Source organism: Hemitrygon akajei, unplaced genomic scaffold, assembly GCF_048418815.1.
Source record: "Hemitrygon akajei unplaced genomic scaffold, sHemAka1.3 Scf000045, whole genome shotgun sequence".
NCBI lineage: Eukaryota > Metazoa > Chordata > Chondrichthyes > Myliobatiformes > Dasyatidae > Hemitrygon > Hemitrygon akajei.
This window is the reverse complement of record NW_027331931.1, coordinates 7,204,981-7,226,629: the sequence shown is the minus strand read 5'-3', so window position 1 is coordinate 7,226,629 and position 21,649 is coordinate 7,204,981. Positions and strand designations below refer to the sequence as shown.

The 21,649-nt window shown below is 42.3% G+C and overlaps 1 protein-coding gene across 1 annotated transcript in view; it reads right to left on the bottom strand.

The window, feature by feature from the left end:
* Positions 1-21,387, bottom strand: part of LOC140720601 (NACHT, LRR and PYD domains-containing protein 12-like) — a 38,303-nt gene extending 16,916 nt beyond the window's left edge. The window contains exons 1-3 of the mRNA XM_073035432.1: positions 21,266-21,387; positions 7,315-7,406; positions 4,883-5,049 (exon numbers count right to left, since the gene is read on the bottom strand). Of these exons, the coding sequence (XP_072891533.1) occupies positions 4,883-5,049; positions 7,315-7,406; positions 21,266-21,387 (381 nt within the window). The remainder of the gene's footprint in view (positions 1-4,882; positions 5,050-7,314; positions 7,407-21,265) is intronic.
* Positions 21,388-21,649: the final 262 nt, after the last annotated feature.

Genomic DNA, 21,649 nt, shown 5'->3' with positions numbered 1-21,649 from the left:
TGGTGATCATAATTCCATTAATTTAAAGATCATTATGGAAAAGGTTAGGTCTGGTCCTCAGGTTAAAATTCTAAATTAGAGAAAGTCCAATTTTAATGGTACCAGAAAACATCTGACGACAGTGGTTCGGGACTGGTTGTTTTCTGGTACAGATGTGCTTGGTAAGCGTGAGGCCTCTAAAACTGAAATTTTGAGAGCACAGAGTTCAAATGCTTAGATCACCAGAAGTAAAGAGTTTGAATGTTCCTGAAAGAATAAAAGGCAAAGGTAAAATGTTCAGGGAATATTGTGGGTTTTTTTGGGAGCGATATTGAGGTCCAGAGCGCATCACAAGTATAGGGTCAAGGATCAAATAAGCTGCTTGATGAGGACAAGAAATGCAAGTGTTTCTAAGGGAGGAAATCAGCCGGCCTGAAGTACAGAATGCGTATGCGTTAGCAGACAAGGAGAAAGAGAACCCCAATATCTTCATTAAATATTTTCAGAACAAAATTATACAAATGGATAAAACTGGTCCTTTTGAAGTTCAGAATGGACATTTATGCACGATTCTGTAAAGACCGGGGTGATTATAAATGGATTTTTGCATTTATATTTACTCAGGATGCATACAGATTATTTACAGTGAGGCAGCACTGCAGTGAGATATTGGACTCTATACAGATTAAAGAGGAGATGTTTCTGTCTTGAGGCAGATTAGGGTGGATAATTCCCCAGGGTTTTCCTTCGCATCTTGTCTGAGGCTAGTTCAGAGATTGCAGGTGCTCCAGTAAAGATATTTAAAATGTCAGATGCGGAAGTATTGGAGAATAGCTAATGTTGTTCTGCTGTTTGAAAAGCCTGTCAGAATGAGCCAGAGAATTACAGTTGGTGAGCCTGACGCCAGTGATGGTAAAGTTATTGGCAGGTATCCTAAGGGACTAGGTATGAGTATCTGGATGGACAAGGATTGATTAGGCATAGTCAACATTGATTTCTACTTGGTAGATCCTGTCTAACCAATCTTAAAGATCTTCAAGGAATTTACAAAGCAAGTATTGAAATTATTTGATTGGAGAAAGGCTAACTTTGAGGAGATGTGAAAAGATTCAGAAGTAGTGGATTGGGACAATTGTTTTATGGGAAGGGTGTAATAGAGAAATGGCAGACATTTAAAGGTGAAATTCTGAGGGTACAGAATATTTATGTTCATGTTAGGTTGAAAGGAAAGGTTAACATTTTGAGAGAGCCATGGTTTTCAAGGGATATTGGTAACTTGGTTAGGAAAAAGAGAAATATCTACAATAAATTTAGGCAGCATGGAGTAAATGAGGTGCTCAAGGAATATAAAGAATGTAAGAAGAAACTGAAGAAAGAAATTAGAAATGCTAAAAGATACGAGGTTGCTTTGGTAAGTAAAGTAAAAATAAATCCAAAGGGTTTCTACAGTTATATTAATAGCAAAAGGATATTGACGGATAAAATTGGTCCCTTAGAGAATCAGAGTGGACAGCTATGTGTGGAGCCCAAAGAGATGGGGGAGATTTTGAACAATTTATTTTTTTCGGTATTCACTAATGAGAAGGATATTAAATTGTGTAAGGTAAGGGAAACAAGTAGGGAAGTTATGGAAACTATCACGATTAAAGAGGAGGAAGTACAGGCGCTTTTAAGGAATATAAGAGTGGATAAATCTCCGGATCCTGACAGGATATTCCCTAGGACCTTGAGGGAAGTTAGTTGTAGAAATAGCAGGGGCTCTGACAGAAATATTTCAAATGTCATTAGAAACGGGGATGGTGCCGGAGGATTGGCGCATTGCTCACGTGGTTCCATTGTTTAAAAAGCGTTCTAAGAAGAAACCTAGCAATCATAGGCCTGTCAGTTTGACGTCAGTGGTGGGTAAATTAATGGAAAGTATTCTTAGAGATGGTATATATAATTATCTGGATAGACAGGGTCTGATTAGGAACAGTCAACATGGATTCGTGCATGGAAGGTCATGTTTGACAAATCTTATTGGATTTTTGAAGAGGTTACGAGGAAAGATGACGAGGGTAAAGCAGTGGATGTTCTCTATATGGACTTCAGTAAGGCCTTTGACAAAATTCCACACGGATGGTTAGGAAGGTTCAATCGTTAGGTATTAATATTGAAGTAGTAAAATGGATTCAACAGTGGCTGGATGGGAGATTCCAGAGAGTAGTGGTGGATAACTGTTTGTCAGGTTGGAGAGCGGTGACCGGTGCTGTGCCTCAGGGATCTGTACTGGGTCCAATGTTGTTTCTCATATACATTAATGATCTGGATGATGGGGTGATAAATTGGATTAGTAAGTATTCAGATGATACTAAGTTAGGTGGCATTGTGGATAATGAAGTAGGTTTTCAAAACTTGCAGAGAGATTTAGGCCAGTGAGAAGAGTGGGCTGAAGGATGGCAGATGGAGTTTAATGCTGATAAATGTGAGGTGCTACATTTTGGTAGGAATAATTCAAATAGGACATACATGGTAAATGGTAGGGCATTGAAGAATGCAGTAGAACAGAGTGATCTACTAATAATGGTGCATTGTTCCCTGAAGATGGAATCTCATGTGGATAGGGTGGTGAAGAAAGCTTTTGGTATGCGGGCCTTTATAAATCAGTGCATTGAGTATAGAGTTGGGATGTAATGTTAAAATTGTACAAGGCATTGGTAAGGCCGAATTTGGAGTATTGTGTACAGTTCTGGTCACCGAATTATAGGAAAGATTTCAACAAAATAGAGAGAGTACAGCGAAGATTTACTAGAATGTTACCTGGGTTTCAGCACCTAAGTTACAGGGAATGGTTGAGCAAGTTAGGTCTTTATTCATTGGCGCATAGAAGGTTGAGCGGGGAGCTTGATAGAGGTATTTAAAATTATGAGGGGTATAGATCGAGTTGACGTGGATAGGCTTTTTCCATTGAGAGTAGGGGTTATATGAAAGCAAGTCAGTGCATGTTGAGCACATGAACTTCAGCAAGGCACTTGACAAGGTCCCTCATGAGAGCTTGGTCAATAAGATTTGGTAGTAAGTTGGTTTAGATATTGAATTCGCAAGAGAAGCTAAGAGTGACAGTAGAGATTTACTTCTCTAACTGGAGGTCTATGACTAGTGGTGTGTGGCAGGGGTCTGTACTGGGTCTGGTGTTGTCTGTCATATATATCAACGCTCTGGATGATAATGTGGTTAACTGGGTCAGCAAATCTGTGGATGATACCAAATAGTGACAGCGAGGAAGATTGTCAGATCTTGCAGCGGGACTTCGAACAGATGGAAAAGCGTGGAATGGAAATTGGCAAATAGAATTTAATGAAAACAAGTTGCGGTGTTGCACTTTTTGAGGACAATCCACGATAGCACTGAGACATTGAACTGAAGGACATTCAGCAGTGCAGTAAAACCAAGATATCAGGGAATACAGATCCAACATTTATTGAAAGTGTTGTCGAAGGTAGATGGTGTTGTAAAGCTTTTAGGACATCGGCCAATAAATTAAAATATTGAATACATAAGTTGCGATGTTATGTCAAAATTGATGCTGTAGAGGCTTAATATGGAGCAATATGACCTCTCGGAAGGATAGCAGTAAGGTTTAAAGAGTGCAGAATAATTTACATGATGTTGCCAGGTCTTGAGGTCCTGAGATACAGGGAAAGCTTGAATAGGTGAGGGCATTATTCCATAGAATGTAGGAGTATCAGGAGAGATGTGATAGAGGTATTGTCATGACCGCAAAGCAGTGATCCCATTGCAGACCCAGTACTGTGCCCACAGTAATATTAATTGAGTAACAGATCCCGAGGTGCAAAAAGTTGGCGTCAAAGTTCAGGCAGAGATCAAAACATCCAGAGAAATCCAAAAACCAGAATCGGGAATCAGACAGAGTCGACATTCAGACTGACAGAGTACAGATTCGAATTCTGGAAAAGCTAAGGAAAATTCACTGGCAGAATCTGGCAACAAACAGGTGAAAACACAGGACTGAAATACACTGAGCAATAAACAGAGATGCAGATGATAGGTGGAGCACAACGGGACTCTGGTGGCAGCAATACAGGCAATAATGAGAAACAGATGAGCGACGGAGTACTCAGTAATACAAGGGCCAGAGTAGAGTGGGAGCAGGGACAGTAGCACATGGCAATACAAAACCACAGACTGACAGCTGGGAGGAAAATACACAAAAATACAGAGTTCGACTGGAGGTACTGACAGGTATACGAGCATAGCTTTAGATGCTTGGAATATTTTCAGTGATACTAATGTTACACTTCAGAGTGTTAACAGTATATGCTGTATTAATTACAAACTCAAATTGGAACAGTCACAAGGAACAGAAGGTAACAGAACCGTGAGGCATGTTGGGATATGGATCAAAAAATGGTCAGCAGTTCAAATGAGAGACAGTAGTCAGTGTTGCCTGGTTAATTGAAAATGGGGTTGAAGGTAGACTCGAGAAATGAGCTGAGAGATAAGTCACTATATATTTGATTTGTGGTAAAAAAAAAAGGGTCATCAGGAGAAAACAGATTGGTGAATGGCCATTTAGGTCGAGCATTGGGAACATGATGTGATGTCAGACTGAGTGGTGTAAAGTGGTTCTCTGTCCACTTGCAATGTCCGTCAAGTGTCACATCACTAAAGTCACCTGTCAATCATTGTCTGTATCCTAACTTGTCCAAAAATGAATGTGTCCAGTAAACTGGACAGAGGCTTGTATTGGTTGTTCAGGGTTTCTGCAAATGAAAAATCTTTTCTTGATGTTTACCACAAGCATTACAGGATTTTCACTGCCCAGAGATGCCGTTACACCCGTTCTGTCGGTTTGTGATAGATTCAGTAGAATCTACACTTAGTCTATGCCCCTCCCACTTACATGATACTCTGGCCCAGTGAAGTGATCCTCGCCCATTAACATGAAGCTGACTCCCTCCACACCCTCCTCAATCGCCTGCTCCAGTCGCTCCATGTAGAATCTCGTCAACTGGAACAGTTGGTGATCCTCACAATTTGACAGGAAGGTGGAGATTGTGGAGTTCAGATCTGTAGTTGGTTATAGAACATAAAATAGTAGAATGTACCATGCATATGCAGACACGATGCTAATTTAAACCAATCCCATCTTCAGGAACATGGTGAATATCCCTCCGTTCCTGGCCTACTCATGAGTTCAAATGCCTCTCAGATGCTGCTGAGTATCTGTTTCCAGTCCCTCCCTCGGCAGCTCATTCCAGACACCGATCACTCTCCATGGAAAACATGCATCCTAAATCCCCTTTAAACTTTACAGACAGACATACTTTATTGATCCTGAGGGAAATTGAGTTTTGTTACAGCCGCACCACCACGAATAGTGACGAAATATTGCAATATAAAACCATAAATAATTAACTAATAATAACAATCATGCCAAGTGGAAAAAATAAGTCCAGGACCCGCCTATTGGCTCAGGGTGTCTGACACTCCAAGGGAGGAGTTGTAAAGTTTGATGGCCACAGGCAGGAATGGCTTCCTATGACGTTCAGTTTTACATCTCGGTGGAATGAGTCTCTGGCTGAATGTACTCCTGTGCCTAACCAGTACATTATGGAGTGGACGGGAGTCGTTGTCCAAGATGGCATGCAACTTGGACAGCAACCTCTTTTCAGACACCACCGTCAGAGAGTCCAGTTCCACCCCCACAACATCACTGGCCTTACAAATGAGTTTGTTGATTTTGTTGGTGTCTGCTACCCTCACTCCCGAACATTTGCAAAGAGTCACAGACTCCCACATCTCTAGCTATCATGAATTCAATAACTTATCTAAGACTGAGGCCTCAGTCTCCGTCACTCCAGAGAAAGCAATCCAAGCTTGATCGACCTCTCCCGGAAGCCAGTATTCTGTAATCATGGTGAAACTCATCTGCAACCTCGCTAGAGCCTCCACATCATTCTCGTGATGTGGTTACCAGATTTGTGCTCAATACTGAGATTGTCTCTTAACCAGCATTCATCTAGTTTCAGCACAACTTTCAAAAATACAAACTCACACATCATCTCGTCGTTAGCATGCTGCCAATTGTGTTGCCACTTTCTGGGAGCTACGCACATCCATCACAAGACCTGTCCATACGTCAGCCTTCCTAAGGGCCCCAGCATTCACTGCACACATCGCTCACGAACTTGACCTCCCAAAGTGAAACTGCTCACAATTGCCCAGATTAACTACCTGGTGCCTCTATGTTCATGTTTCTAATTGGATGCTGCACACTTTGATAACAGTCCCGAATTTACTCAACTCCTCCAACTAATCATTTTGACAATAGACAGTAGGTGCAGGAGTAGGCCATTCGGCCCTTCTAACCAGCACCACCATTCACTGTGATCATGGCCGATCATACACAATCAGTACCCCGTTCCTGCCCTCTCCCCATATCCCTTGACCCTGTGGGACTACATATATATATATATAATTATTTTGAACAACACATAGTTTATTATTAAGTTATTTACACGACACATAGCGAGTCAGTGATCCTTGCAGAGACTACTGGTCACAGACCATCACCCAAAAGAATGCTCCTCCAGTCCTGACTCTATTTTATGTGGCCAAAACAACATTGAAATCAAGGTACAAAGTTTCCACTGAAGATTCCTCAACCGGAAACGTCAATTGTCCATTTCACTCTATGGATGCTGCTTGTCTGCTGAGCTCGTCCACCATTTTGTCATTGCCCTCTCTACTTACCCTCTTGTTTTATTTTATCCTATTTGCCACAGACGTTTCTTTGCTTCAGTGATCCCCTCAGATTCCCTGTTTAAGTTTTCTCCTGCTCTCTGTCTCCTGTACCCGGCCCGTTCTCCCACAATATTACGGTCTTTAACACCGCCACAGAAAACAGACACGGGAAAACTCCCAGTATCTTCATGGTGCATCAATTCAAAAACCCGAAAACAACATCTGTATCTCTCATTGGCTGTTGGAGGCATTTCCCATATCAGGATGTACCAGATACTGACAGAAATTCAGTCTGTTCCTTCGACTGTTACATTGCCCAGTTTCGCCTGCACCCACCTTATCCTTCTCCTTCTCCTTTCACTCAGGTGAAGATTTGCACGGTGAGCGGAGTGATTCGACCATTCCCGTTGTTAGGTCCCTGCGCTAGACCTGCTGAATTCTTCCCTGTCACTTTAACAGTAGGAGCAATGACCCCATTTGATGGCACTTTTTCAGTGCCCCTTTAGCACCCAAGTTTATTCCTCTGATTGTTTGACTACACATGTACCATCAGGACAGAGTTTCAATGAGAGATACCAGTGAACATACCTGTGTGCATTCTGAATCCGACTAAGGTTGGTTGATTGTCATCTTCTTGTCCGCGGTTCGGGTTGAAGAAAGCACCACCTGCTGGTGATGATCTGAATTACACAGAAATGCAGAATGTGTCAGTTATTCATAGTTTAAAAATGAAATAATTTAATGAATAATTCAAAACACTTCTGTAAGGTCGCTGCTCAGTCTCCTACGTTCCATGGAGTAAAGACATAGAGTGTCATCCTCTCCCCAGAACTGAGGCCTTCTGGCCCTGATAACATCTCGCAAATCCTCTCTGCATTCTTATCTCTTTAACCAAGCCTTTTCAAACATAGTGGCTAGAACTATACTTTACATTGCAAATACAGTCTCACCAATAAATTATACAATGGCACCATGGTGGTTAACACAAGTCTTTACAGTTCGAACTACTCGGTTACAATTCCCGCCGCTGCCTGTAAAAGTTTCCAGGTTGTCACTGTGATCACATGGGTTTCTCCAGATGATCCGGTTGCCCTCCACAGTCTTAAAATGTGCCAGTATGCCATGGAGTTGAAGAACAGATTCATGGATTAAAGCTGGTAGAGAGAAAGCCAGAAGAGCTATAGATAGAAGAAAAGTGCATTAATCACACACACATATATTATGACTAAAGAAGTCCAGGAAAGCAAAATAGCTTTCTGCAGAGCTGAGCAGTGAAGAGAAGTAAAGGCCAATGTAGATTGGAACAAATAACTCCAAATGAACACAACTTTCAAGAAGATAGAGAGGAAAGATATGGCAACTTACTTGAAGGGGAGCTGTAAAGAAGCTGAAGAAGCCAACAGAATTGGAAAAAATGAGAGATCTATTCAAGAAGATTAGAGAAATCAAAGGAATAATTCATGTAAAATGAGTATGAGAAAAGACAAAGAAGGCACAGACTTTACAGACGCAGAAGACCTCAACAAGCGATGGCAGGAATACATAGAAAAATTGTACAGGAAAGATCCCACAGCGAAAGCACCTGCAATGACTCCCTAAATGATCCAGAGCTGGACCTTTTGGAAAGTGAAGTCGAATGGGCGACTTTCCAATAAGAATGCTGCAGAATGTGACAGAGTCCAGTTCAATTATTTAAAACTTTAAAAGTTGGAGTAAAAGTTGTTGCACGCAATTTGCCAGCAGATATAGAAACCCCAAGAACGGCCTTTAGGCTTGAAAGGATCAGTTAATACCCCAATTCCAAGAAAAGGAATGTAAAGGAATGCTTAAATCAATTTCAATAATGTTAAATGCTAGCACGGTCATGCTAAAGATCATGCAAGGAAGTCACCAGTAATGTATGGAACGAGAACTGCCAGATGTACAAGTTGGTTTTAGAAAAGGCAGAGGTACCAGAAACCAATTTGCTAACCTATGCTGGATAATGAAGAAATCGAGGGAATTCCAGAAAGGTATTAATCCATGTTTTATTGCTACTCTAAAGCCATCGACAGTGTGGGAAATCCTTAGAGAAATGTGCATTTGTGCATGAAAGTTGACGTTTGACAAATCTTATTGAATTTTGTGAAGACCATTCCTGTTGTTAGGTCCCTATGCTGGACCTGCTGAATTCTTCCAGCGATCAAGGTCGCTTTAACAATAGATGCAATGACCCCATTTGGAAAGTTGACAGAAAGTTGATGAGAGTAAAGCAGTGGATGTTGCCTATATGGACTTCAGTAAGGCCTTTCACAAGGTTTCACACAGAAGGTTAGTTAGGAAGGTTCAATCATCAGGTATTAATATTGAAGTAGTAAAATGGATTCAACAGTGACTGGATGGGAGATGCCAGAGAGTAATGGTGGATAACTGTTTGCCAGGTTGGAGGCCGGTGACTAGTGGTGTGCCTCAGGGATCTGTACTGGGTCCAATGTCGTTTGTCATATATATTAATGATCTGGATGATGGGGTGGTAAATTGGATTAGTAAGTATTCAGGTTCAGATTCAGTTTATTGTCATTTATAACCACAATACAATGCAGTTAAAAATGAGATAACGTTCTCCAGAATGATATCACGAAAAAGCACAAAACAGACCACACAAGAGAAAACACATTACATTTGGTAATCCCCAATCCAGAGTCCGGAGAGGCTGCTGCGTATTGATACCGTGCTACCATCTTAGCACATTCCCTGGAAAGGAACTACAAACCCATCAGACAAAACTAAAGCTACAAGACCTACACAAAACCACATAGTTACATATAGTTATAGTTAACATATAGTTGCAACAGTGCAGACAATACCATAATTGATAACAGACTAACTGACAAAGACCACATATTTATAACACATAGTTTCAACAGTGCAAAGCAATACTGTAATCTGATAAAGAGCAGTCCGTGGCACGGTTTAAAAGAAAGTCTCAAAGTCCCGACAGCCCATCATCTCACGCAGACGGTAGAAGGAAGAAAAACTCTTCCTGCCACGAACCTCCAGCGCCGCAGTTTGCCGATACGGCACTTTGGGAGCCCCAAGGACAGCCAACTCCGAGTCCGTCCGAAAACATTGAGCCTCCGACACCGAGCATCATCTCTGCCGAGTGCTTCGACCCCGGCATCGGCTGCTAAGCAACAGGCAAAGCCAAGGATTCGGGGCCTTCCTCCCGGAGATTTTTCCAATCCCACAGTAGCAGCGGCAGTGAAACAGGCATTTCAAAAGTTTAACCAGATGTTCCTCCGTGCTTCACACATCTGTCTCCATCAAATCAGGATTGTACACGGCTCCCTACTTGACAGATTACAGATATTCATTCCAAAGTGGCCGCTGCGTGCTGCGTCGCGCCGCCATCTTGAATCTCAGCACATACACAGTATACAGATGATACTAAGGTATATGGCATTGTGGATTATGAAGTAGGTTTTCAAAGCTTGCAGAGATATTTAGGCCAGTTAGAAGAGTGAGCTGATAGATAGCAGATGGAGTTTAATACTGATAAGTGTGAGGTGCTACATTTTGGTACGTCTAATCAAAATAAGACATACATGGTAAATAGTAGGGCATTGAAGAATGCAGTAGAAAAGAGTGATCTAGGAATAATGGTGCATAGTTCCCTGAAGGTGGAATCTCATGTGGATAGGGTGGTGAAGAAAGCTTTTGGTAAGCTGGCCTTCATAAATCAGAGCATTGAGTATAGGAGTTCGGATGTAATGTTAAAGTTGTACAAGGCATTGGTAAGGGCCAAATTTGGAGTATTGTGTACAGTTCTGGTCACCGAATCATAGGAAAGATGTCAACAAAATAGAGAGTGTACAGAGGAGACTTACTAGAATGTTACCTGGGTTTCAGCACCTAAGTTACAGAGAAAGGTTGAACAAGTTAGGTCTTTATTCTTTGGAGCGTAGAAGATTGGGGGGGGGGGTGGCTTGATAGAGGTACTTAACATTATGAGGGGGATAGATAGATTTGACATGGATAGTCTTTTACCATTGAAAGTGGGGAGATTCAAACAAGAGGACATGAGTTGAGAGTTAAGTGCAAACGTTTAGGAGTAACACGAGGGGGATCTTTACTCAGAGAGTGGTAACTGTGTGGAACGAGCTTCCAGAAGAAGTGGTAGAGGCAGGTTCGATATTGTCATTTAAGAAAAGATTGCATAGGTATAAGGACAGGAAAGGAATGGAGGGTTATGGGCTGTGTGCAGGTCGATGTGACTAGGCGAGAGTAGGCGTTAGACATGGACTAGAAGGGCCGAGATGGCCTGTTTCTGTGCTGTAATTGTTATATGGTTATGTGGTTATATGGTTATATTAGATACCAGGACATCTGATCTGCTTCATGAGAAACTTGTATGAAGATCAAGAAGCAACAGTTAGAACTGAACACGAACAACAAATTGGTTCAAGATTGGGAAAGGAATACGACAAGGCTTCATACTGTCACCCTGCTTTATCAATCTGTATGCTGAATGCATCATGAGGAATGCTGGTCTAGCGGACTCGAATGCTGGAATCAAAATTGCCGGCGAAATATTTACAACCTCATTCATGTAGGTGATACTACTCCAATGGCTGAAAGTAAGGAGGATCTGAGGAATCTTCTAATGGAAGTGAAAGAAGAAAGTTCAAAAGCTGGCTTGTTGCCCATTATTAACTCTGTGGTAATAAATGGAAGCGGTGACGGATTTTGTCTTTCTTGGTTCAAAGATTTCTATAGTTGGCAACTAGCGCTACAAAATAAAATGGCTCTTACTGGTGGTGAAGACAGCAATGAGAAATTTATAATACTGAAGAGCAGAGACATTGTCTGTGAAGTTCCTTATAGTGAAGTATATGGTATTTCTGGTTGTGAGGTATGGGCCTGAGAGCTGGACTATTAGTAAGGCTGAATACAAAAGCATTGTTGCCTTTGAACTTGGATGCTGGAGGAAAGTGTTAAGAGTTCATTGTGCAGCAAGAAGATCCAACAAGTCAATACTTGGAGATATACAGCCAGACTGCTCACTGGGAAGCTTGAAAAGGCTCCAATATTTTGGCAACATAATGAGAAGACAGGATTCCTTGGAGAAGACACTCATGTTAGATGAAACCGAAGGTAAAAGGAGAGGACAACAGAGGTGATGATAGATAGATCATGTTACTCAGACAGTGAGTGTGACCTTGGGGGATCTTAGAGATGCAGTTTGCAACAAGGAGGCTTGGTGTGCAGTAACGCTGTTTTGTCTGGTGATATTCATGGGTTTTGATGTATATTTGAATAACTATTAAACTTGAACATAAATTGGACAAAATACAGAATAAATATAAATATTTTCAGTCAATAACAGACTTGTAAAATGTTGCATTTTCATACTTAAATAAATTGCTATTGCAAACAGGGAACAACCATACTCTATCTGCCCATCCCAACAGCGTCTTAAATGATACTGATATACTCATCCACTACTCCGTCAACTCAATTCATACAGTCAAGAACCTCTCCATGAAAATGGTACTGCTCATGTCCCATCTAAAACTTTCCCTCACATCTTAAATCTATTTCCCTGGTTTTTCTCTCTGCTGAACTCGGGGAAAAAAAGACATAACGTTGACATTATCTCCCTGATAATTTTAACCATTTCTGATTAAAACGCTCCTGATTCTCTTACGTTCCAAGGAGTGAAGTCCTAACCCGCTCCTTGAAACTCAGGCCGTTAGTCTTGGCAACATCATTGTAAATCTTTTTTTTTACACTGTTTCCAGTTGAACCTCATCTTTTCTCTAATAGAGAGATGTACTCAGCCATAATACTTCAAGCTTTACCAAACTGAAATCCATAGGAGCAAGGCAAAGAATTTTAGGTTGTCTGAATGGAGGGCGAATCCTCACTAGGCGGAACATCCCGATGGAGTACCTGGTAAGGATTTGAAAACTTGCCAACAAACCGGCTGGAGTATTCAGACACATTTTCAATCTCTCTTTGCTACAGTTGGAAATTCCCACCTGCTTCAAAATGGCTGTTGCTTATCAAAGTTGAAGAAGAGTACTGTGAGCTGCCTTAATGACCATCGTCCAACACTCACATCTACGGTGATGTAAAAATTGAGAGGTTGGCCATGGCTAGAATGAACTCCTGCCTCAACAAGGACCTGGACTCAATGCAATTTGACTATTTCCTCAATGGTTCTACGGCAGATGTAATCTCAATCCTTTTCACACGGCCTTAATTCACCTGGACAATACAAACACCTATGTCAGGATGCTGTTTGTTGACTACAGCTCAGGGTTTAACACCATCATTTCCACAGTCCTAATCGAAAAGCTACAGAACCTTGGCTTCTGTATCTCCCTCTGCTTTTGAATCTTCGATCTCCAAACGGGTAGACCATCAACTGTGCAGATTGGTGATTATATTTCCTCCTCACAGGCAATCTACTTTCTCTATACCCATGACTATGTGGCTGGGCATAGCTCAAATGTCATTTATAAATTTGCTGATGATACAACCATTGCTGGTGGAATATCCGATGGAGATGAGAGTACGTAGAGGAGCAAGATACGACAGCTTTTAGAGGGCTATTGCAGCAACAACCTTGCACAATGTCAGAGAGATGAAATAGAAGATTGTTGACTTCTGCAAGGGTAAGATGAGGCAACATGAAACAATCCTCATCAAGGGATCAGAAGTGGAGAGAGTGAGCAGTTTCAATTCCTGTTTGTCAAGAGCTGTGAGGATCTAACCTTGGTCCAAAGCATTGATGTAGCTATAAAGAATTCAAGAGAACAGCTATATTCAATTAGGAGTTCTAGTTTGTCAACTAAAATACTCGAGAACCTCTATAGATCTACCGTGGATAGCATTCAGACAGGCTACATCACTGATTGTTATGGGGGACGGTGGGTGGGGAGGGGTGCTACTGCACAGGTCCGAAAGAAACTACAGATAATCCTTAAATCAGTCATTTACTGGCCATTGTAGTACCAAAGTCATCTTCAAGGACCGGTGCCTCAGAAAGCGACGTCCATTATTACTGACACGGATCACATAGGATTAGATTTTGGCTTTGTAGGAGAAGCCAGGGACTGGAAGTAAATGGTTGCCTCTCTGACTGCAGAACTGTGACTAATTGAGTATTACTATTGGTGCTGTGTCAGATGTAATTTGTTATCTATATCAATTACCTGGATGACAATGTGATTAACTGGATCAGTAAATTTCCGGAGATTAGGGTTAGATTGAACAGCGAGGAGGACTATCGGATCATGCAGAGAGATCTGAACCAGCTGGAAAAAAAAAGCTGAAAAAAAAATTAAGGCAGGAAAATGTGAGGTGTAGAACTTCAGTAGGACCAACCAGGGTAGGTCTTACGGAGTAAACGGCAGGGCACTGCACTGAGGAGTGTGATGGAACAAAGGGATCTGGGAATGCAGGTCCAGACATCATTGAAAGTGGTCTCACAAATGGATAGGATCATAAAGAAAACTTATAGCACACTGGCCTTCATAATTCAATGTTATAGAGGAGAAGGAATGTTATGTTGAAGTTGTATAAGATGCTGGTTTGGAGAAGTGTGAGCAGTTTTGGTCATCAACCTACAGAAAATATGTAAATAAGGTTGACAGAGTACAGAGAAGATTTGCAAATGTGTTGCCTGGACAGGACGACCTGATTCAGACTTTATTTCTTTGAACATAGAACCTTAATTGGGGAGCATGCCTTATGAGAATAGGTTGAGTGAACGCGGACCTTTCTCCTCGGAGCGACGGAGAATGAAAAATGACTTGATAGAGGTTTACAAGATAATGAGAGGCATTGATCGTGTGGATATCAGAGGCTTTTCACTAGGGCTGAAATGGCTAGCACGAGAGGGCATAGTTTTAAGTTGCTTGGAAGTAGGTACAGAGGAGGTGTCAGGGATAAGTATCTTACGCAGGGATACTTCTTTATTTTGAGGCTGTGCTCTCAGATTTCAGCCTCTCCGACTAATGGAAACATCTTCTCTATTTACACTGGGTTGAGGCTTTTAATTATTCGGCAGCTTTCACAACCACACGCTCCTCCCCCCCACCCCCACCATCATTCTGTGAACACCATTGAGCTCAGGCACAGAGATATCAAATGTCCTCATATATTGAAACTTATTGCTGCCATTCTTCTTCTGAACTTCGTTAATACATTTCCAGGAATAAAAGGCAAATTAGTATCAGGATAATTTCCTGTGAAAGGTTGCGGTTTCTTTAGTAATGCACTAGTTGGTTGGCGCAAGTTTTCAGTGTCTTACTAGACTTAGAGAACAAAGTAAACTGAGGTGAAATTAGAAAAGTTAAAGTTATGCATGATATAATGCTATTGATTTTGGACTATTCCTTAATCTGTCTACATCTCTGTTCGTCAGATCTGATTTATTGGAACATTACAGAACTCCGGGTCCACGATGTTCTGTCAACCTTAGAAACTCCATTAAGATCAATCGTACTCTTCCCTCCAGCGTAGCCCCCTGTTGTTGTATCGTCGATATGCCGATTCAAGAGGATCCTAAATGTACCTAATATTTCTTCCTCCACCACCGTCCTTGGCAGCGCATTCCATGCACACAGTAATATCTATCTACACATATATACCCTTATACAAATCACCTTAAAATTATGTCACTTCATATCAGCCATTTCCGTCCTGGAGAGAAGACCCTGGCGATGCACTCAGTCTGTGCCTCTTATGATCTTCTAGGCCATTTGGTCTATTGCGTCTGCTCTGCCATTTCTTCATGATGGATTGAAATTTTCTCTCAGCCCCAATCTCCTGCCTTCCTCCGTATCCCTTCATGCCCTGAACAATCAAGAACCTATAAACCTCTACCTTAAATATTTATAAAGATTTAGCACCCACAGCTACCTGCGGCAATGAATTATGCAGATTCACAATTCTCTGGTTAGAGGAATTCTTCCTCATCTCTTTTCTAAAAAGTAGCCCCTCTATTCTGAGGCTGTGTCTTCTGGCCTTAGACATTCCCGCCATAGGAGATATGCTATCCACATCCACTTTATCAAGGCCTTACACTGTTCGATATGCACAATGAGGCCACCCCTCATTCTTCTGAATTCCAGTGAATACAAGACCAGAGCCATCAAATGCTCTTCACCTGACAAGCCGTTTCAACCTGCAATCATTTTCGTGAACTTCATCTGAACCCTCTCCAGTTTCAGCACATCGTTTCTAAGGAAAGGCTGCCACCGCAGCTGACAATACTCCAAGTGAGGCCACAGAAGTGTTTTTAAATCTCAAGATTACATATTCTATTCTATTTATATTCTAGTCTTTTATATTCTAGTCCTATTAAAATGAATGCCAACATCGCATTTACCTTCCTCAAAACAGAGTCAACTTCCAAATTAAGCTTTAGGGATTCCTTCACAAGGATTCCCAAGTTCCTTTGTGCCTCAGATTCTTATACTTACCCTCCATTTAGGAAATAGTCAACCCTTTTATTTCTTCTGCCAAGGTGCTTGACCATTCGCTTCCTGACACTGCATTCCATCTGTCATTTATTTGCCCATTTACCGAATCTACCCATGTCCTTTTGTAGACTCACTATTTCCTCAAAGCTACCTGGCCCTCCAACTAACTGCGCATCATCTGCAAACTTTGCAGCAAATCCATACATTCCATCATCCAAATCATTGACCTATAACAGAAAAAAAAATCAGTCCCAACACAGACCCCCTTGGAATACCACTAATCACAGTCAGCCAACCAGAAAAGGCTCCCTCTAATCCCACTCATTGTTTCATTCCAGTCAGTCAATGTTCTATCCATGCTGGAATCTTTCCTGTGATGCCAGGGGCTTGTAGCTTGTTAAACAACCTCATGATCGGCCATCGTCAAATGCCTTCAGAACATCCAGGTGCGCAACATCAACCGATTCTACTTTGTCTATCCTGCCTGTTATTCCAATAGGTTTGTCAGCCAATACATTCCCTTGAGGAAGCCATGCTGATTACCGCCTATTTTATCACGTACATCCATGTATCCCCAAATGCACATCCTTAACGATTGACTCAAGCATCTTCCCAACCACTGATGTCAGGCTAACTGGCCTATAATGTTCTTTCTTCTGCCTCTCTCTCTTCTTGAGGAGCAGAGTGGTATTTGCAATTTTCCAGACATCTGGAACCATTCCGGAATCTAGTAATTCATGAAAGGTCATGACGAATGTTTCCACAATCAATTCAGCCATCTCTTTCAGAACGCTGGGAGTACACCATCTTGTCTACCTTCAAACTTTTAAGATTTCCAAGAACCCTTTCCCTTGTGATAGTAACCTTTCAGAATTCAGGACCACTGACACCTGGAACTTCCACCACACTGCTGGAGTCTCCCACCGTTAAGATTGTTTCAAAATACTTTACACAGTTCGTCTGCCGGTTCATTGTCCCCCAATACTACCTCTCCAGCATCGTTTTCCAAAGGTCCGTTATCCAATCTTGCCTCTCTTTATAACCATATAACAATTACAGCACGGAAACAAGTCATCTCGGCCCTTCTAGTCCGTGCCGAACGCTTACTCTCTACTAGTCCCACCGGCCCGCACTCAGTCCATAACCCTCCATTCCTTTCCTGTCCATATACCTATCCAATTTTGCTTTGAATGACAATACCGAACCTTCCTCTACCACTTCTACTGGAAGCTCGTTCAACACAGCTACCACTCTCTGAGTAAAGAAATTCCCCCTCGTGTTTACCCTTAAATATTTGCCCCCTAACTCTCAACTCATTTCCTGTTTTAATCTCCCCTACTCTTAATGGAAAAAGCCTATCCACATCAACTCTATCTATCCCCTCATAATTTTAAATGCCTCTATCAAGTCTCCCCTCAACCTTCTATGCTCCAAAGAATAAAGACCTAACTTGTTCAACCTTTCCCTGTAACTTAGGTGCTGAAACCCAGGTAACATTCTAGTAAATCTCCTCTGTACTCTCTCTATTTTGTTGACAACTTTCCTATAATTAGGAGACCAGAACTGTACATAATACTCCAAATACGGCATTACCAATGCCTTGTACAATTTTAACATTACATCCGAACTCCTATACTCAATGCTCTGATTTATAAAGGCCAGCATACCAAAAGCTTTCTTCACCACCCTATCCACATGAGATTCCACCTTCGGGGAAATATGCACCATTATTCCTAGATCACTCTGTTCTACTGCATTCTTCAATACCCTACCATTTACCATGCAACTGGACAAACTTTTGGTATCCTCTTTAATATTGTTAGGAAGCTTTAACTTCGGAAGCCGCTAACTTTCCACACATGTTGGTCTATGGTATGTCCTTTCTTTGTCATTTATGTTGACTTAGACTTCCGTTTGTGTCATCCTGCCTTTCGAATAATTCTTCCTCTTGGGGATGCATATATCTTACTCTGTGTTCATCCCTGCCAGTGTTCTTTTTCAATCAATTCTGGCCAACTCCTCTCTCATAAATAATAAAATAAAATGGGCAGCATGGTGCCCTGTTGGTTGGCACTGTTGCCTTGTGGGATTCGGTGAAAACTAGAGTTAAGATTGGATCAGCCATGATCTTGTTGAATGGCAGAGCAGGCTTGAGGGGCCGATTGGCCTACTCCTGCTCCTATCTCTTATGTTCTTATGTTATGTCTCTGTAACTACTTTACTGCACTTTAATAATGATACATCTGAATTTAGCTCATCCTTCTCAAATTTCAGGGTGAATTCGACCATATTATGATCGCTTTTCCCTAAGGTTTCTTTTACCTTAAGCTCTCTAATCATTTCTGGTTCATTACGCAGCACCCAGTCCAGAATATCTGATCCCCTAGTTAATCAGCCACGAGCTTCTCAGTGAAGCTATCTCATCGGCATTCTAGATACTCCCCATCTTGGAATCCCGCACCAACTTGATTTTCTTCATCTACCTGCATATCGAAATCCCCCATGACTATTGTAATATTGCCCTTTTGGCATGTATTTTCTACCTCCCGTTGTAACTTGGAGACCACATCCTTACTAAAAACTGGAAGTCTGTATAAACTCCCATCATGTTGTTTTTATTTACCCTTGCAGATCCGTAGTTCAATCCACAATCATTCTACACCTACCCACCCTTCATCATCTCTTTCTAGTGAATTGATATCATTTTTACAAACAGAGCAACTTTGCATCTTTGCATCTCTGCATCTTTGTGTCCTTTCAATGCAATGTGTACCCTTGGAAAATAATTTCCCAGCAAATATGCTTTCAGCCATAATTCACTGATGCCAACAACATCATGCCTGCCAATCTGCAACTGTGTTGTCAGTTCATCTATTTATTCCATACAGCAAAAGCATTCAAATATAACAGCTTCTATCCTCTTTTCACCCTTATCAAACTTGGCCATTTTTTACTCGACACACCATACTCTACCTTTTGGTCCGTCAGTTTGTCTGAAGTCTTACCAGCAACTGCCTCTGTACAAAATGTTCGGGCACCTTGGCTCCCATCATCTTACAAGTCTAGTTTAAATGACCATTATCAAAAATTAACAAACCTTCACACTAGGAAGGAAGGACTTAGCCAGAATGCAAACAGGTGGGGGAGTGGAGGGGAGGGAGGACTAGCTAGAAGATGAAAGGTCAAGCCAGGTGGGTGGGTAGGGTAAAGTGCAGAAGAAGGAGGAATCTGTTGGGAGAGGAGATTCAACCATGGGAGAAAGTGAAAGGAGTGTTGATAGGTAGGTGGGAAACAAGTTAAGTGCTCAGGTTGGGGAACAGGAAAAGAGAGAAGTGGAAGGGAGATAAAATTACCGGAAGGACAAATCAATACCCATGCCATTAGGTTGGGTACTACATCTCCAGGACGACCTCAGACTAATACCAAGAGCCTTGAGTGAGTCCGATAAATTGGGTTCAGGCCTTTTGCAAGGACATCCTGTACAGAAAGTGGCTCTTCATCTCACAGAGTCGACACTGCTCAGCAAACACCAACTCACACCGGATCGTTAATGTTCATCATTTGTCTTCCAGACGTTCCCACAACTCCCCAACAACCCCACCCCCCCATATAACCTCACTTCCGCACAATTAACCATCTACAGAGGCTAATTAACCAATCAAACCTGCAGTTGTAATGAAGAGTCTCGAGCCGAAATATCTGCTCTTTATTCCTCTCCACTGACGCTTCCTCACCAGCTGAGTTTTCCAGCATTTTGTGCACGTTACTTTGAAGCAAACCTGAATGCTTTTAGCACGAGAGGAAAACCAGTTGGAGTCCATGTGGTCATAGGGAGACCATGCAGACTCCATAAAGGTCTGGTTTGAACTCGGTCACTGGAACTGACTCAGATCCTTCGTCAAACCGTGCCCAGGAGCATGCTCCCACCCCTCCTTATGCTTCTCCCTCAGCCTGATCAAGCCCTTGGTTGTTCTGATGTGGCCACTGATGTGGCTCCAGCCGACCTCTATGCCACTGTGATGCCTGTCTCTGTGACAACGCCCAGCTCCGCGTCTTCCTCAGTCCATCTCTCATTTCACACCTTCAGCCACCTTCCACTCATGCCCTCTGTTCTCCACACACTCTGCTATTTGTGCCTGACACTTCCCTAAGGCTCCTTCACCCGCCATCCCTCTGTTCACTGATCTGGTTAAATAACGTACAAAGCAAATTTGTTTTTACATCCCAAACTAGCCTCACCACTTTCTCCCAGTGTAATCTCCTTCAGCCACTTAACACACCCTCCAGTATTCCTGCATTTCCAGCTGTGCCCAATCCTCAGTCTTCAAGCCCGAAATTCTCTGCTGAAACCTCGCTGCCTTCCCATCTCCCTGTACTCCCAAATGTTGTTTCATCAAACTGTGTCAGTGGCATTTCTGACCTCCAGCTGTAGTGCTGTGTATGCCGATGCAAAATTGGATTCATAATGTTCCCGAAGTCCCTACAATACTCCCCCACCCTCACTTAAATACAGGCTGCTTTGGCTCGTCGACAGAAATAATAAATAACATCTACTTCCTCTTACTATACACAGCACGCACTTTGCCCCTACAAGACATTTTTACTCGCAAAGAAAACCCAGGGTCAGTAGCAGAACCCAAAGTTCAGCCTGCTATATTCTGCAAATGAACGATTGGAGCTAAATCAGTGAGAAATTACGCACTGGATGAATATATCACTCCCTCACTGAAACTCCACAGGCAGAAGTGAGATTATCCTCAATGGGACCCCACAAACAGGGCGATCTCCCTCACTGAGACCCTAGACAGAGGTGAGGAATAACTTGGAATACCTTCCTCTCTGTCTCTCACACATACTCTCTCTCCCCCACCATCCCTCTTTCTTACACACACACACACACACACACACACACACACACACACACACACACACACACACACACACACACACACACACACACACACACACACACACACACACACACACACACATCATTTCAATTCATCACGCACACAGAGCACAAGACACATTTTGAGATTCCACCAGTTTCGGGGATGTCTACTCACGTGTGACTATCGATGAGGTGTTGGTGTGTGAACTGGAGGGAGATGGTACCACCTACGACCTCCTCACTCTCTGTTGTGAGTGTTGTCAGGCTCAGCGACAGCTCAACAACTACCTTCCGCATCGGCTTCTCGAAGCAATGAAACCGGAGCTGGGCGTGCAACAGTCGACGTATGTTTTGGAAAAGCATGCAAATCAAACAAACATAAAGAGCCTACTGTTCCCAGTCAGTGAGTTTCCTCTGTCAACCATGGCTTTGGTGACACGTCAGTGCTTAGCTGGGGGACAGGAATGGATGCAGGGTGATAGGAGCATAGAACACCTACAGCATAGTACAGGCCCTTCGGCCCACAATGCTGTGCTGAGCATGAATTTACTTTAGAAAT